The 15,219-nt window shown below is 36.7% G+C and overlaps 1 protein-coding gene across 7 annotated transcripts in view; it reads left to right on the forward strand.

Annotated features, from left to right (window-relative positions):
• Nucleotides 1-15,219, forward strand: part of LOC127620585 (tyrosine-protein phosphatase non-receptor type 18-like) — a 31,456-nt gene that overhangs the window by 7,300 nt on the left and 8,937 nt on the right. For 6 of the 7 annotated variants that reach the window (XR_007967756.1, XR_007967755.1, XR_007967757.1 and 3 more), the window contains exons 7-12: nt 146-208; nt 1,039-1,181; nt 4,070-4,136; nt 8,823-8,900; nt 10,695-10,772; nt 11,950-12,041. Coding sequence is in view for 4 of the 7 variants with exons in the window: in XM_052093750.1 (XP_051949710.1) it covers nt 146-208; nt 1,039-1,181; nt 4,070-4,136; nt 8,823-8,900; nt 10,695-10,772; nt 11,950-12,041 (521 nt within the window). In the remaining 3 variants the exon portion in view is untranslated. The remainder of the gene's footprint in view (nt 1-145; nt 209-1,038; nt 1,182-4,069; nt 4,137-8,822; nt 8,901-10,694; nt 10,773-11,949; nt 12,042-15,219) is intronic. The other variant, XM_052093752.1, reaches the window with a different exon arrangement.

Below are 15,219 nucleotides of genomic sequence, written 5' to 3' on the forward strand. Positions count from 1 at the left end.
TCTCTGCACTTCATGAAACATGCACATTTTGTCATTTTTTGTCAGCAATTCAATGCTCAGTTTAGTTTGCACACTCTCATTTGCAAAGAAAGCCCCACAAAAGGAAGTTCTACTGAATTTTAATTTTCATGTCATTTGTCTGCAGTTTGAGGAGTCCCGACCAAATGAAGAAGTCGTTGTTCGGATGTTGACAGTAAAATATTGTGATGTAAGCGTTCCCTGGTGTCTCCAGTGTGTCAACCCTTAGATATGATGTTATAGCACTGAAGTTAATTCACAATGGGCACATTCACTCAAAAAGAGGGTTAAATTAGAAACATAAGTATTTCACAGCCTGATGTCATTGGATGCCTTTTTAAAAGTGTTTTTTTTCTTAAAAGTGTTTTTAAGTGCTTTAAAGAACCCAGAAATCAAAACAATAATCTGAAACAGCAAGAACTTTCCAAAGATCCATATAGCAACTCGAGAAAAAGGTGTTTTGTTGAATTTAAGGTGCTGTAAAGAACATTTATTTTTAAAGGGATAGTTCGGCCAAAATGAAGATTCTGTCATAATTTTCTCACCCCATGTCTTTCCATTCCCAAATTATATTATTTCTTCCATGATACACAAAAGGAGATATTTGAAGAATATTAAATCATATGGGTTAAGAATGACATAAGTGTGAGTAAATGATGACACAAAGTCAATGGTTATTTATATAGCACATATAAAAACAACAGAGGTGGAAACAAAGTATGAAAGTAGGATATAAATGTAAGGACATTTAAAAAATGCATTACCAACAGTATCAAAAAGCAGAAGAATTATTTTTGGATTTTCATTTGTGGGTTTTAAAGAAAATTCTGTCAAACCACATAATTGCAGTGTATTCTTTTTAAATATATCCTGTAAAAATGCTGTTTACCCTAACTATTCCAAATAAGGAACTACCTCAGTGTGGGAAATTTCCCAATTTAGCATTTACATTTTGTGCAGTGTACAGAATTTACGTGTGGAATCCCTTCACAGGTCAAAACTGTTCAACTTTCCACACAGGAAACTCGCAAAGTATCTCAGTTCCAGTACATGGCGTGGCCGGATCATGGAATTCCAAACATGTCGGATGGCATATTGGGCATGATGGAGCTGGCACGGCAAACACAGTGCAACCATACGGACCCTATAGTTATCCACTGCAGGTCTGTATCACATACACACTGCAAAAATCATTTTCTTAATCATTATTTCCATTGAATTATATGAACATCCTTGAAACAAGATACTGCAAGATTACTTGAGAAGCAAAATTCTATACGTTTATTAAGACTTGAATTTTATTTTATTTTTTTAGCCCATTGGGATTTTTTTACATTTATTTCAAGCTTATGCTTAATACAATTGCTTATCTAATACAATTTTGTGAGGTTTATGTTTAAAGGAATAGTTCACTCAAAAATACAAATTCCCTCATCATTTACTCACCCTCATGACATCCCAGATGTGTATGACTTCCTTTCTTCTGGAGAACACAAACAAAGAGTTTTAGAAGAACATTAGCTCTGTAGGCCCATATAGTGCAAGTGAATGTTAACCAAAACAATGAATCTCCAAAAAGGAGATAGAAAGTAATCATTAAGAAATCCATAAGACTCCATTGGTTAAAGGTTCACCCAAAAATTTGCAAAAATTTAAATTTGTTGATAATTTACTTACCCTCAGGCCATCCAAGATGTATCGGAGTTTCTTTCTTCATCAAAACAGAATTTAAGATGAGTGGTGGTGGTGTAGTGGTCTAAGCACATAACTGGTAATCTGGTTATCAGAAGGATGTTGGTTTGAGCCCCACAGCCACCACCATTTTGTCCTTGAGCAAGGCACTTAACTCCAGGTTACTCTGGGGGGATTGTCCCTGTAAGAAGGGCTCTGTAAGTTGCTTTGGATAAAAGCGTCTGCCAAATGCATAAATGTAAATGTAAGATTTTTAGGATTTCATTGCTGGCCTCCTCCTATAAACAATGCAAGTGAATGTACTCTGTTTTTTTTGACGGTCCAAAATTATTTTTTTGAAGTTTGAAGCATATTTAGGGTGCATCAAAATAATCCACATGACTGCAGTCAACAAGTAAAGTTCTTCTGAAACCAAACGATTGATTCTTTTTAGATACAAAACAATACATTTATACTTTTTAACTACAAATGTTCGGTTCTGTACATCTTTGTGACCCGTGCTCATGAATCAAAATCAAAATCAAATATCTTTTATTGTCACACAACCATGTGCACAAGTGCAACAGTGGGTGAAAGTCTTGGGTGTAGTCCCGAGCAACATAGCAGTCATGACAATGATGAGACATATACCAATTTACAATTAACATCAGATTTACACAACACAATTTACATATCTAATATACACATAATTATACAACCCAATAATAATATACAATGTACAGTAAACTATACACACAATAGAGAATACACATAGAATATACAATAAAAATAGTATATAAAGTATATATCAAATATACAGTAGGTTGTATTGTTCTAAGAGAGAGTATATATAATATATAGGCTGGTGCGGGTTCTGATGCTGTGATACCAAAAAGGGATGATGAGAGGGATGACGTAAGCTCATTTGTAAGGCCATGTGGAGGAAGAGGCAGGAAGAGTGTTATTGTTTACAAAAGAAACTTGAATAGACCAAGCGCTGTTCACAAACTAAAACAATTTCAAAAACAATATATATTCTGGGATTATATCAAATATATTTTACTGAGATTCACAGGATTTACACAGTGAGATCAATGGTACAGGCATCACAAACATATTTGTGATGAGCGAGTGAATTGAGAGCAGGTGCGGTGAATTAGAAATCAGGTTATGAGGAGCAGTGCGCTGAGGGAGGTGCAGAGCCCGAGGGAGGCGTGACAATGACAAAGTTATATTTGAGTTCGCTTGAATTCAGATATCGACCCTTTGTTTCTTTCAATGGTCTGAAATTCTCAGGGGTAAAATGTTCACTGCACACACTCCAATATTTGAGAGAATGTAGGGGTGAACTGATATCCAGGTTCAGCGTGATAAGCCAGCGCTTCAATCGCTCGTGATCATGTATAAGCAATCGATGAAATGTTTAGATTTTTCCCGGCGTGCATTTTCTTTGGGGTTTCTGAAGTTTGAAGCATCCACACCAAACGAACATTTTGAACAATACACTTATACAAACACAAATCTACAGCAAAGACAACTTACACTTCCTAGCGCCATTTTCCTAGTGACATCTCTTTGCATGCTTCAAGGACTAGGATGTGTAATCGAACTTAAAATCATGATTGTGCCAACAGATAACAATTGTAAGATTTATAATGAAAAAATGAGTTATATTTTGTTCTGTTCTCAACCAAAACCATCTGGACCGCTTAAGATATTGCATAAACCACTGGAGTATTATGGATGACTTTTATGATGATTTTATGTCCTTTTGGAGCTTCAAAGGCCTGATCACCATTCACTTGCATTGTATGCACCTACAGAGCTCTTCTACAAATCTTTGTTTGTGTTCAGCAGTAGAAAGACATAAACATCTGAGATGGCATGAGGGTGTGTAAATGATGAGAGAATTTTTATTTAAGATTTTTTTACTAGTAAACAAGACAAAAATACTGATAAAGAAAATTATTTGTTGCAGTCCACACACACACCCCAACCTTTTTCCCTTTCTGTGACTGGCTCTGTGTTTTTCTAAGTCTCCGACAAATGACCCATCTGCCCATGAAAATTCATCAGGTTGTGTCCATCCGTGTTGTTTGGGTAAAGACAGGGCCAGCCTGTGTTTCTGCGGTTCCATGCATTTTAATAGCACCATTTAAATAAAGCGAGACATGTTAAATATTCAGCACCTGATGTGAAGCTGGAAAAACCAGTTAACTTCCAGACTCCATCCCATTACCCTCTCTCTATACTGTACATAAGAGAGTTTCTGTCTGACAATATGGCTCATAATTCCTCCTTTGATCCTCTGAACTGAGATGTGGGAGATTATGGATCATATCATGAAATGGAATTATGATGCCTTGTCTTGTTTTAACAGTGCTGGCTGCGGAAGAACAGGGGTGATCTGTGCCATCGACTATGTCAACGATCTACTTCTTACACAGGTATTAACTCCATAACCAACCCAAATTTCTATAAACAGGGCATAAATGTGAAGTATTTGATTTTGTTCAATGTTAAAATACTTCTCCTATCCAAGTCTAATGTGCAGAAACAACTATAAATGAAGCCATTTGCTGGATGATTTCCTGAAAAGTCTAAACTCAGTGGCTCTGCTGCATTTTCAAAACATTGCTCTGTTTATTTGAGCAGCTTTTTTCAACTGGCTCAACTAATGGCATGAGTTTGGAGTGGGAGTAGTTGTGATTAGGGCTACTGAGTATGTCTAGTAAACTTCAGTGCACTGTTGTGCTACAGATATGAATAGTACCACAAATCATGCAGGAGAGGTGTGCTATTAAGTTTCTAACCACTCTGGTTTGTTATTTCACCTTCTAGATGATAAAACAGGTGAAAAATCCATTAGACTTACATTGAAAGAGGGACCCAAACCATATCCAGGGACTAAAATATCATAGAAACCTGGCTGGGCTCTTTTGACTCGGGCCAGTAAGCAACCACCCAGAACACTCTAGCAACCAATGTTCCCTCTAAGCTGCTTGCCTTTATGGTCATGCACTTCTGATGTTGCTCCTGTGCAGACGGAAAAAAAACGGCCAATCAAATGGCAGACTCAAGTGTGTGGGAAAACCTAGAGATTTTCTGAAATCAGAGCTACATGCATGCAAGTGTTTCCATATGAGTGTTAATATGAATTTATTTCCCAGTATGGAGCTAATGCTTTGAGTGAAATATTGTGTTTAAAGAAGGTAGAAATATGCATTATTGAGCCGTGAAACAACACATACACATAACTCCATTTACCATGAGGCATGAGCGCTAGAGAGCACAACAGTGTCTGCTCACTTTTTCAGCCCTCTGGTTCCAGAAGTATTTTTCCCATTCATTTTTTCCATAGACTTTTCATAATATCCTTCATAAAAGAGTTGTAATCCATGAACCAAACCAACCAGCTCCGAGGTAAATCACAACATCTCAAACTTTGTTTTGAAATTCGAACAAAAAGACAAAGGTTCAAGAATTGCCGTTGTCTCCGTAAAGTCTTCTCCAGCACATCCCAAAGACTTTCAATGGGGATAATGTCAGGACTCTGTGTTGGCCAATTTATTCCACACGCTCCCTGAACCACTCTTTCAAAATTTAAGCCCAAGGAATCTTGGCATTGTAATCCTGGAATAAGCCTGTGCCGTTAGGGAAGAAAAAATCCATTGATGGGATAACCTGGTCATTCAGTACATTCAGGTTGTCAACTAACTTAATTTCATTGCCACATAACGTTGCTGAGTCTAGACCTGACCAATTGAAGCAACCCAATAACCAGATCATAACCATTATTTAAATCCAAACGGATCAATATATAATCAATATATTTTATGTTTATTGCTAAATATTCAGATATGTACAAATACAGAAGTAGTTTAATGATGAAGAGACATCAACTCGATTACCTCACTCATAGAGTGTCATAAGAGTGGATGGTTGCTCCGAAGTACGTTTCACGGGCTTGCTTGGCCGCGATTCTCTGATTGGTGAAGATTTCTCTGCTGGACCATGGGTAATGTAGTTGTTTAACATGAATTCTGCTATTAAACAATGAAGTTGTGGCTTCTACGGAAGCATGCCGTATACCATTGATGGACAATTTCGGAGCTCAAGGTAGGTCTGTCTTTAAAGGTTTATAAGTTCTCGTTGATAATCTAATCATCTATGGGAGAAATTAAAGGGATTTTTACTTCAAAAACCAGACTGATGCACTCTATTGGTGAATGTTTAAATGTAGCTGCGTGGCCGAACGTTTAAATGTGCATCATGGTCAATGCCTATACAATGAATAAATAACATACTGTATAGTCGCTTATGTCTTACTTTAATGCAAACACTTGCAACAAATCAGATACAGTATGTGTCAAAATATCGGATCAGTGCATAAGACGCAGTGTAAATGCTCTAATGCAGCCTAATAGATCTGCAGCTGTCTATCATGTTGTTAATATTAATTAATACTGAATTATTAATACTGAAAAGAAAGCCACTGACTGCTCTTTGTTTATTTGTTATTATTAGCCTACTGTGTTCTTGGTTTACTTAATACATAGGCTACATCTTTATTATTATGACGATTTACCTTTTTTTTTTTTTTTTAAGCAATATCACACGAGCACATGAGTTCTGTAATAAATCGGAGAGATACACACACAGTGAAGCGTCCGAGTAGCAGGTGTCACACCATCAGTGCTCATGGAACGTCTCTCGTCCAATCAGATTCAAGGTCCAGAACTAACTGTTATATATATATATATATATATATATATATATATATATATATATATATATATATATATATATATATATATATACACACACCCACCGGCCACTTTATTAGGTACATCTACTTATTCATACGACAGTGCAATGTATAAAATTATGCTGATACGGGTCATGTAACTGTAATATCAGTTAATATTCACATCAACCATCAGAATGGGGAAAAATTTTAAGCGTGCTGGTTTGAGTATGCTTAAGCATCCTTCTTAGAAACAGCCAAAACTTCCTTTACTAGTTCAGTTATTAGAGTAGAAGAAATGTGTATATGTTACAGTGATCTACAAACCCAATCCCAAAAATGTTGGGACAGTATGAAAAATGCTAATAAAAACAAAAGGAGTGATTAGTAAATTATGTTCACCCTTTGCTATATTGAAAGCACTACAACTAAACTTGATATGATGTTTTTACCTTGTGAAATATATATATATAATATACAGAAATTTCAAATCGGATGATTGCAACACACTCCAAAAAGTTGGGACAGGGGGAATTTAAGACTAATAAAAAAGTTAAAAAGGCAATGTGAAACAGATGTTAAACAGGTGAGGCAATTGTGTCATAGTATTGTGTCAATTGTGTCAACATTTTGTATACTGTATGAGTCTCCAAAAACAGCTTAGTCCTTCAAGAGCAAAGATAATTAAAGACTTATCAATTTGCCAATAGATGCTTCAGCAAATAATCCAGCACTTTAAGAACAATGTTCCTCAAAGACAAATTGGAAGGATCTGGGGCATTTCACCCTCTACAGTCTACAATATAGTTAAAAGATTCAAGGATCTGGTCAAATCTCAGTGAGTAAAGGCCAAGGCGATAACCACTTCTGAATGCCCGTGATCTCTGATCCCTCATATGTCACTGTCTTAAAAAACATAATTCATCTGTAATGGATATCATGAACATGGGTTTGGGATTACTTTAGTAAACATTTGTTAGTCAACATCATTCACTGCTGCATCCACAGATGCAAGTTAAGACTTTACTATGCAAAGCAGAAGCCGTACATCAACACTGTCCTGAAGCGCTGCCAACTTCTCTGGGCTTGGTCTCATCTTAGATGGAAAGTAGAACAGTGGAACCGTGTTTTTTAGTCTGAAGAGTCCACAGTTCAAAACGTTTTTGAAAAACAAAGCTATCGTGTTATCTGGGCCAAAGAGGAAAAGGACCATCCAAGCTGTTATCAGTGTCGGGTCCAAAAGCCAGTGTCTGTATGGGCCAGGGGCGTGCCAGTGCCCATGGCATGAGTAACTCGCACATCTGTGAGAACACCGTGAATGCAGACAGATTTGTACAAATTTTGGAGCAGCATATACTGCTATCAAACACCGTCTTTTCCAGGGACGTACTGGCATTATCAGCAGGGCAATTTCAAACCACATGGCCAAATAAGCAGAGAGCGCGGGTGCCAGATTGGCCTGCCTGCTGTCCTGACCTGTCTCCAATTGATAATGTGTAGTGCATTATGAAGCGCACAATATGGCAACGAAGACCCCGTACAATTGTGCAGCCGAAGACCTACATAATGGATGAATGGGGGGAACACTCTCATGTATTCAAGGTGCAAAGAAAGTATTTTACTTGATGTTCAGAACAAAAGTCAGAAGGAGCATTAGCAGCAATGTACTAAAAACCACTCGCTATATTTGCAGCCATATAGCAACACTCTGCACCACCCTTGACACCCTGGAATTATAGCAGTGAGTTTTGTAAGGGCAAGGACCACATAAGAAAATGTAAAAATGCACTTGTTTTGGCAATTCTGTTGGGTGCTGAAATAGCAGAAATTACACACTTCAGCTTTAATTATGATTTGATTACTGATATTGTACACGTTGTAAGTGCAAATGTAGTGAAACTTTAAGTAAAGTAAAAGTATTCGGGGGCCTTGGTAGCTCGGTGAGTACAGACTCTGACTACCACAACTGGAGTCGTGAGTTCGAAGCCGGGGTATGCTGAGTGACTCCAGCCAGGTCTCCTATTCTCCTAAGGTAATGTTAGGAAGGGTAGAGTCACATGGGGTAACCTCCTCGTGGTCACTATAATGTGGTTCTCGCTCAAGGTGGGCTGTGTGGTGAGTTGTGCATGGTTGCCTCGGAGAATAGCGTGAAGCCTCCACACATGCTATGTCTCCGTGGTAACATGCTCAACAAGACACGTGATAAGATGCGCAGATTGACGGTCACAGACGTGGAGGAAACTGAGATTCGTCCCTCGCCACCCGGATTGATTCACTACACCACCACGAGGCACTAGAGTGCATTGGGAATTGGGCATTCCAAATTGGGGAGAAAAATGGTGGAAAAAGGTAGCTCTGATTCTTGACTTATGTTTCTCTCTCTCAGCAAATAAAGGAGGATTTTAATATCTTGGACCTGGTGTTGGAGCTTAGAAGACAGAGACCTTCTGCTGTGCAGACTAAGGTAAGGTAACATTAAAAATGTGTTTTTCATAGCACAAACAATGGCCTTAATCTACAGTACATTATGGATTTGTGAACTTTAATTGATCATTCTAGCCATTTAATTTAACAATATTAAGCCAGGATTATCAATGGATATATCTATTTAACCCTGTCGGTCATTTTCACTCAGGGTTCGAACAAGGTGCTTGAAGTGCTTGTACTTGAATTTGGCTTTTTCAAATTTAAGTCCTGGAAAACCCTTGAAAATAGCCATTTTTACCAAGAGGTGTTTAAAAAGTGATTGATTTATAGAAAAACGTAAAACGCGTTGCTTAAATCATTTAATAAATTAAATGTATTTATTTTGTATCGGAAAAAAACGACAGGCGCTGTCACGTGGCACCTGTTATTTTGGCAGCGCTGTTCAGAATGGGACAATCACAATCATTGTTACTGGAGGATTTTGAAAATATTTATTTTATAGATACTGCTGTGGTGGATTTAACAAGTTTAAATTGTTTCAACTATCAGTTTTAATTAAAAATTACTCTCCAGAGTGAAAAAATTAGATGAGATGTAAAACGGTCTGAGATCTGAATGCAGATCAATGGAAGATTCAGTTTTGTTTAGCAGTCTAGCGCCCCCTGGTGTAAAGACAGCTTTATTTCTCACAAAATAAGTTATTTCTGACAACATTTGGGTCAATATCAAAATATGTCCCTTGACTTTATTAGTCATGAAATAACTTTCAAATAGCGATACAATTAAATAAAAGATATCATTCTATAATCTAACCTTAAATTATATTGATGGCTTGACTCTGTTTTCAATTTTATTTAGAAAATATATTTGAAATCAATTGCCTGGAAAAATAAATACAAATAAAATCCTTGTCCCCTTCTTCTACACCACTTGTGAAATGTAAAGATATTTATGTATTTATTTTGTTCTTGTTTTTAATACAAGCATTAGTGCAAGGCCAAACAGTGTGCAAAAAAGCAAAACAAAATTATTATTAACAATTAAAATAGTTTAAAAAGAATGTTTGATTTATTAAAAAAAAAAAAAAAATTATGTTGTAAAAATATTTTCAGAGGCTGCTTAAATATGCATATAGTGAGTTTTCCCAGCATGTTAAAAAGTTATTATTTCACATTTTACCTGTAATATTTTCACACAAAAACCAAATGGTTGTACCCCACTGAACCCTCAGTATTTGGTGTTGTACCCCATTAAATAATAAAAGAAAGAACAACAGCCAAGTTGTCCTTTTTGAATAAAAATGTATGTCAACATGTTAAAAAATGTTTACCCTCAGCCTTTATGGGCAAAAAATAAACAGAATGGAAAATTCCTATATTATGTAAGTTGGAAAGTCAAATTATTTTGAGAATGACCCATATGCAATTTCGGTCAGTTCCTCAAATAAATCTGTTGTGTGACTTTAGAAAACATGAGTCATATTCACTAGTATTTATGGACCCAGTTATTCACTTTTGTTGGAATGTGAAGTAAATTTTATCATGAATGAACCAAGAATTGTTACTGTGAGAATATGTAGTTAAAGATGCACATTGAGATATGTTGTACTTGTAATAAGTAGTGTTTTATCAAAACAAATGAACTGAGTGAATACAATATTTTTATTTAAAATTAATAATTAAAGAATTAGTTTTAATGACATCTCAAGCATAGTCCTTGAAAACAAATAAAAATGTAACATTGAAGCATCTGTTCGAACCCTGTTCACTGTACAAACCCTGTGTTTACACATCCTGATGTCAAGTGTCATGTTTATTGTGAATGTATGCAGGAGCAGTATGGATTTGTCTTTCATACGGTTGCTCAGATGTTTCAGAAGATCTTGCAAGCTCAACAAAATAATACCAAGGTAGGGCCCAACTAACCCAAAAATGAAAACAAGTTTGTTTACTTACCGTCATGTCATTCCAAATTGGGATGACTTGCTTTCTTCTGTGGAACATAAAAGGTGATGCTTTGAAGAATGTCCAAGGTGTTCTTTTCCATATGATGAAAGTGAATGGAGACAAACACTGTCAAGGTCCACCAAAAAATGTGAGAACTGCTGCGCAGTAGAGGTCGACCAATATTGCAGAGACCGATATCTAAGGTGGTGGGAAAGGCCGATAACTGATTAATTGGACTGTAGTTTTTAAAATCGAATGTGGTTTATTGTTCAACCAAAATCGCAATAATGACCAAATAAGATTTGGTGCATAATAAGGAACTTTTAAGCATAAACAAGCCCGAAACACACTGGGGACTCTTATTTTGAAAGTACAAAATGATACAAAATCTAGCAGCATCTGTCAGCATAGATTTTTGCAGATAACCGATAGTTCCAAAAAGCAACTATCGGCACCGATTAATCGGTAAAACCGATATATCGGTCTACCTCTACTGCAGAGGGCAACACTTTCTGTGTATCGTTTAAATTTCAGTCAAACAAAGCCATCATACGGCTTCAGATACTTATAGAATATGGTTGAATGGAAAATTTTACTAGAGCTCCTCAGTGCAGAAAAGAGAGAATTGGACATTCTAAAAAATATCTTTCCATTTTTGGGTGAACTATTCCTTTAAAAGTTGAATGATCTTTAATAGCAAACATTTGCCACAATAGGGAACACTACTATAATGTTCTTTACTGGCTGACGTACTACTGTTCCAGTGCTTGTCATTACGGGTAGTGATTTTTAGAAGGTGACTGTTCTTTGAAAGAAAGGAGGAATTTCATCATAGCATGAAAAAGCATCCAAAATTTCCTCTATGGCAATTGGTGTGTTTGAAATGAATTAATCTGCTGCTGTCTTTTGTTTTTTAACATGTCATGTTTTACTTCCCCCAGACCTTCATCTGTGAGTGTTAATTGTAGAAGTTTAACAGGAAACAGTCACACTCTGTGCTTCCTCAATGCAAATTCTCACACATCCTTTAACGGTTTAGCACAGACGCTCTGTCTAACTAGTTCTTCCACACTCTGTGCATTTACCACATTTTGCTTTTGTTTTCTTATCCCTTCTTGTTTTTCATATTTAAAACAAAAGACCTCGGACACTCTGGACATCAATGTAGTCCCTCCAGAGCTGCCACTGAAATCAGGATTGTCTGGCAGTATCGGCACACCTCCGAAAACAAGGTAAGTCCACATTTTCTAACCTTGCTTGACTGTTTGTGGACATCTGTGATTAAAACTAGCAGAGAAAATATAACAACAACAGCCTGCATCTCGTCAGCGTCCACCTGCCGGGGGCCAATTTAAGAAGGACAACCAGTGCAAAAATATAGAGCACTGTCTGTAACAAACGGTTGTCAGTTCTGTTTCGTACACTACATGGTGCAATTTAAACTGTCTTTGTCTGACCCTTAGCGCTTACTACGTCAGCATTAATGTTAGTTAATTTTGTGAGTCAACAATGTATAGCAGTATATATTCTTGCAGCCAGTGGGTGTGGTGGATTGATGAAATGAGAAGGCAGGTTTTTTAGGTGTGATTTGTGAAAATGTTAAATCTACCAATACCAGCTGCATGGCAAATGGGTCTTCTTAGAGCAGACGCGATAATAATGTCGGTGATTCCTGAAATATGCTATTCATGCCATATTCTTTATGTTGGCTACACCTCCAAAACACACTTAGAACAGTTAAGATGAATTATTTTATTGCTATTTTGTACAAATCAAATTCGCATTGGCCTACTTATTAACATGACAAAACAAAACTGTAATTGCATTTTTTATAAATTGCACACAGAAATCAAACAACGAGACAAACTCTCCCATTACAATGACTGCTGTCACTCACTGCAGGTTTACACTGTTTGAGATCTGCATTTCGACGCGAGCTCAGTGACGCTCCGCGCAATGTTCTGCACTCTCATGAATGCTCTCTTTAAAAACAAAGCTGTCTAACCAGCATAACAATTCAATTATTTACACCGTGTCTGCGCCTTGTAGAACGGGATCCCTTTAGTTTTGTCGTGTTGCTCATTTTCAGTCTATTTAACATCTACATTCAAAGCGAGCGGTGCAATATGCAATGAACCCAAAATAATTACAAAGTGCTTTTCAATCTTGTTCTACAGCTTCTTTTCAAGTGTCAGGTGATGTGCATTAGGATTAGTTGTCTTTACTGATAGGACGGAAGACTAATCTAAGCGGCTCTGATTGGCCATTGCCATTTCATTGGTCAACGGACATAAAATACTCAACCGCTGCAAAAACATGTTGTAAATATAAACCATTGACGCAACAGGAGCAGACTTAAATTGAACGTCGTAATCGTCATTTTGACCGATTACATAATCGTGGCAGTCGTAATCGTAATCGCGATCAGTTTTTCGATTCATTGTGCAGCCCTACTTTCAGTGCATATTTTTTACATATAATAAAATTGAAAGGTGACTGAAGCTGTGAGTTCCATGGAAGAAAGAAAGACACAGATGTTTGGAGCAACATGAGGGTGAGTAAATGATGATGCTATTTGATAACACTTTTTGTAATACATTTTATTTTTGTATTGTCGATTATTTTCAATCTGGATTTTTTGGGGCTTACAGAATGTAATGTACTTGAGAAAGGGTTTGGGTAGTTGACGAAATCTTTGTGCTGCCTTCATTCATTTTTTTTAGGCAGTCAAATAATGCATCCAGCTATCACTTGTTCATGGTTCATCTGTTTTGCATGCAGATGGAATATGACTTTTGTAATGATGATTGATCAAAAGTTGTCCATTTTAATGCTGAGATTATACTGAGCAAACAAGCTATTTAATAATTCTAGAGTCATCATGTTCTGCCATTGCAGTTCCCCTCAGGTCAATAACATATTTCATAGGAGACATTGAATGCAAATGGTGACAGTTGGTCATTAGACGCTGCTGTAAATAGAGTCCCACTATGCACTAATGTATTCAAGCCACCCAGGGGAAAATGTGGAAGATAAACTCTGTGTTTCCTTTGTTTGATTGTATACTATAGAATGTAATGGTATAATCAAAGTCTTTCTAGCAAGTCAGTCCACTGTCGGCCATCTTTGGAATGCTCTCTGGAGGCTATTTCCAGTCATGCCAGTGCAGCTCCTATCTACTTGAATGGCGAAATAACAAAATCTCAAAATGTTTGGTCAAGATTACGATCAAAGAACATATTTCAAATCAGCAATAAAATATGACAATACTAGAATTATAAATTGGGATTCTTTACCTCATATTACGCTAAAAAAACAACGTTTTCCAGGCTTGTATAGCTAATGTGCATGCGCATTCTAGAGTTGATTGACAGGTAGTGTCTGTATCTAAAAGGTGATTGGCTCTTTTAACTGTAAACTTGACCGTTGAGCACTCAGAGCTTCTTGGTTGAGTGTTCTAATTTCTCCCATTCATTTTAATAGAAGTGGCCAATCTGTGATAAATAATCTCTGGTAAAATCTAATACAAACTACACTAACACAAAGACTTGCAATGTTATTGACATGCTAGTGACCCCAGGAGGGGATTCTGTTTACAAAGGCTTTGTTATGTGGTTCCTAATGTGTGTGATTCTTTTTTTTAGCATGTTGCTATGCAGTTGCTAGGGTATTCTGGGTGGTAACTAGGGCATTACTAGGTGGTTACATTTTCTATAAGTAATAGAAAATGTATGTAATTTACTAGTAATTCTCATATTAGATTTTTATATAAATTGTATATTATTTTATATTTAGAGAAAAATATGTCTTCACAATGCATATTTGAAATTTTTATTTGTCAGTTAACATGCCAAAAATATCAATATTTTCACATGTATTAATAGTTGAGAACTTATTAATGACTTACAATATAGTTTTAGATAAAAACCATCAGGTTATGTATGATTTATAAGCTTGAATTCCACCGGGTCATGCAATCAGAGAGTTAATATTTAGATTCCTTTGCCTAACTATGAGCAATTGTAATAGAGATGTTTTGCAATAATAATTACAGCTGTGGTTGGTGTACCCTGCTGCAAAAGACCAGCTTAACCAGCATGCACTTTCCATGCTGCTCTAGGTTGGTTTATGCTGGTCAGTGCTGGCTTGCTGCTGGTCTAGCTGGTAGACCACCATGGTTTTGTGGTAATGCTTGTTAAGGTTGTCAAAAAGCCTTGTTGCAACACCAGCACACCAGGATTCTGTGTTGAGGACAAGCATTCACTGGGCTGGTATCTGAAAGGTTGTAGTTTCAAACCCTGCAAAAATGTATCTAGGAACCAGGGAGATTGTTCCTGGAATAAGTGAACTGTTAGTTGCTTATGAAAAGTGTTGGCTAAATTCATAACTCATACATATGTACCTGTCTGT

The sequence above is a fragment of the Xyrauchen texanus genome, chromosome 27, assembly GCF_025860055.1.
Source record: "Xyrauchen texanus isolate HMW12.3.18 chromosome 27, RBS_HiC_50CHRs, whole genome shotgun sequence".
Lineage (NCBI taxonomy): Eukaryota > Metazoa > Chordata > Actinopteri > Cypriniformes > Catostomidae > Xyrauchen > Xyrauchen texanus.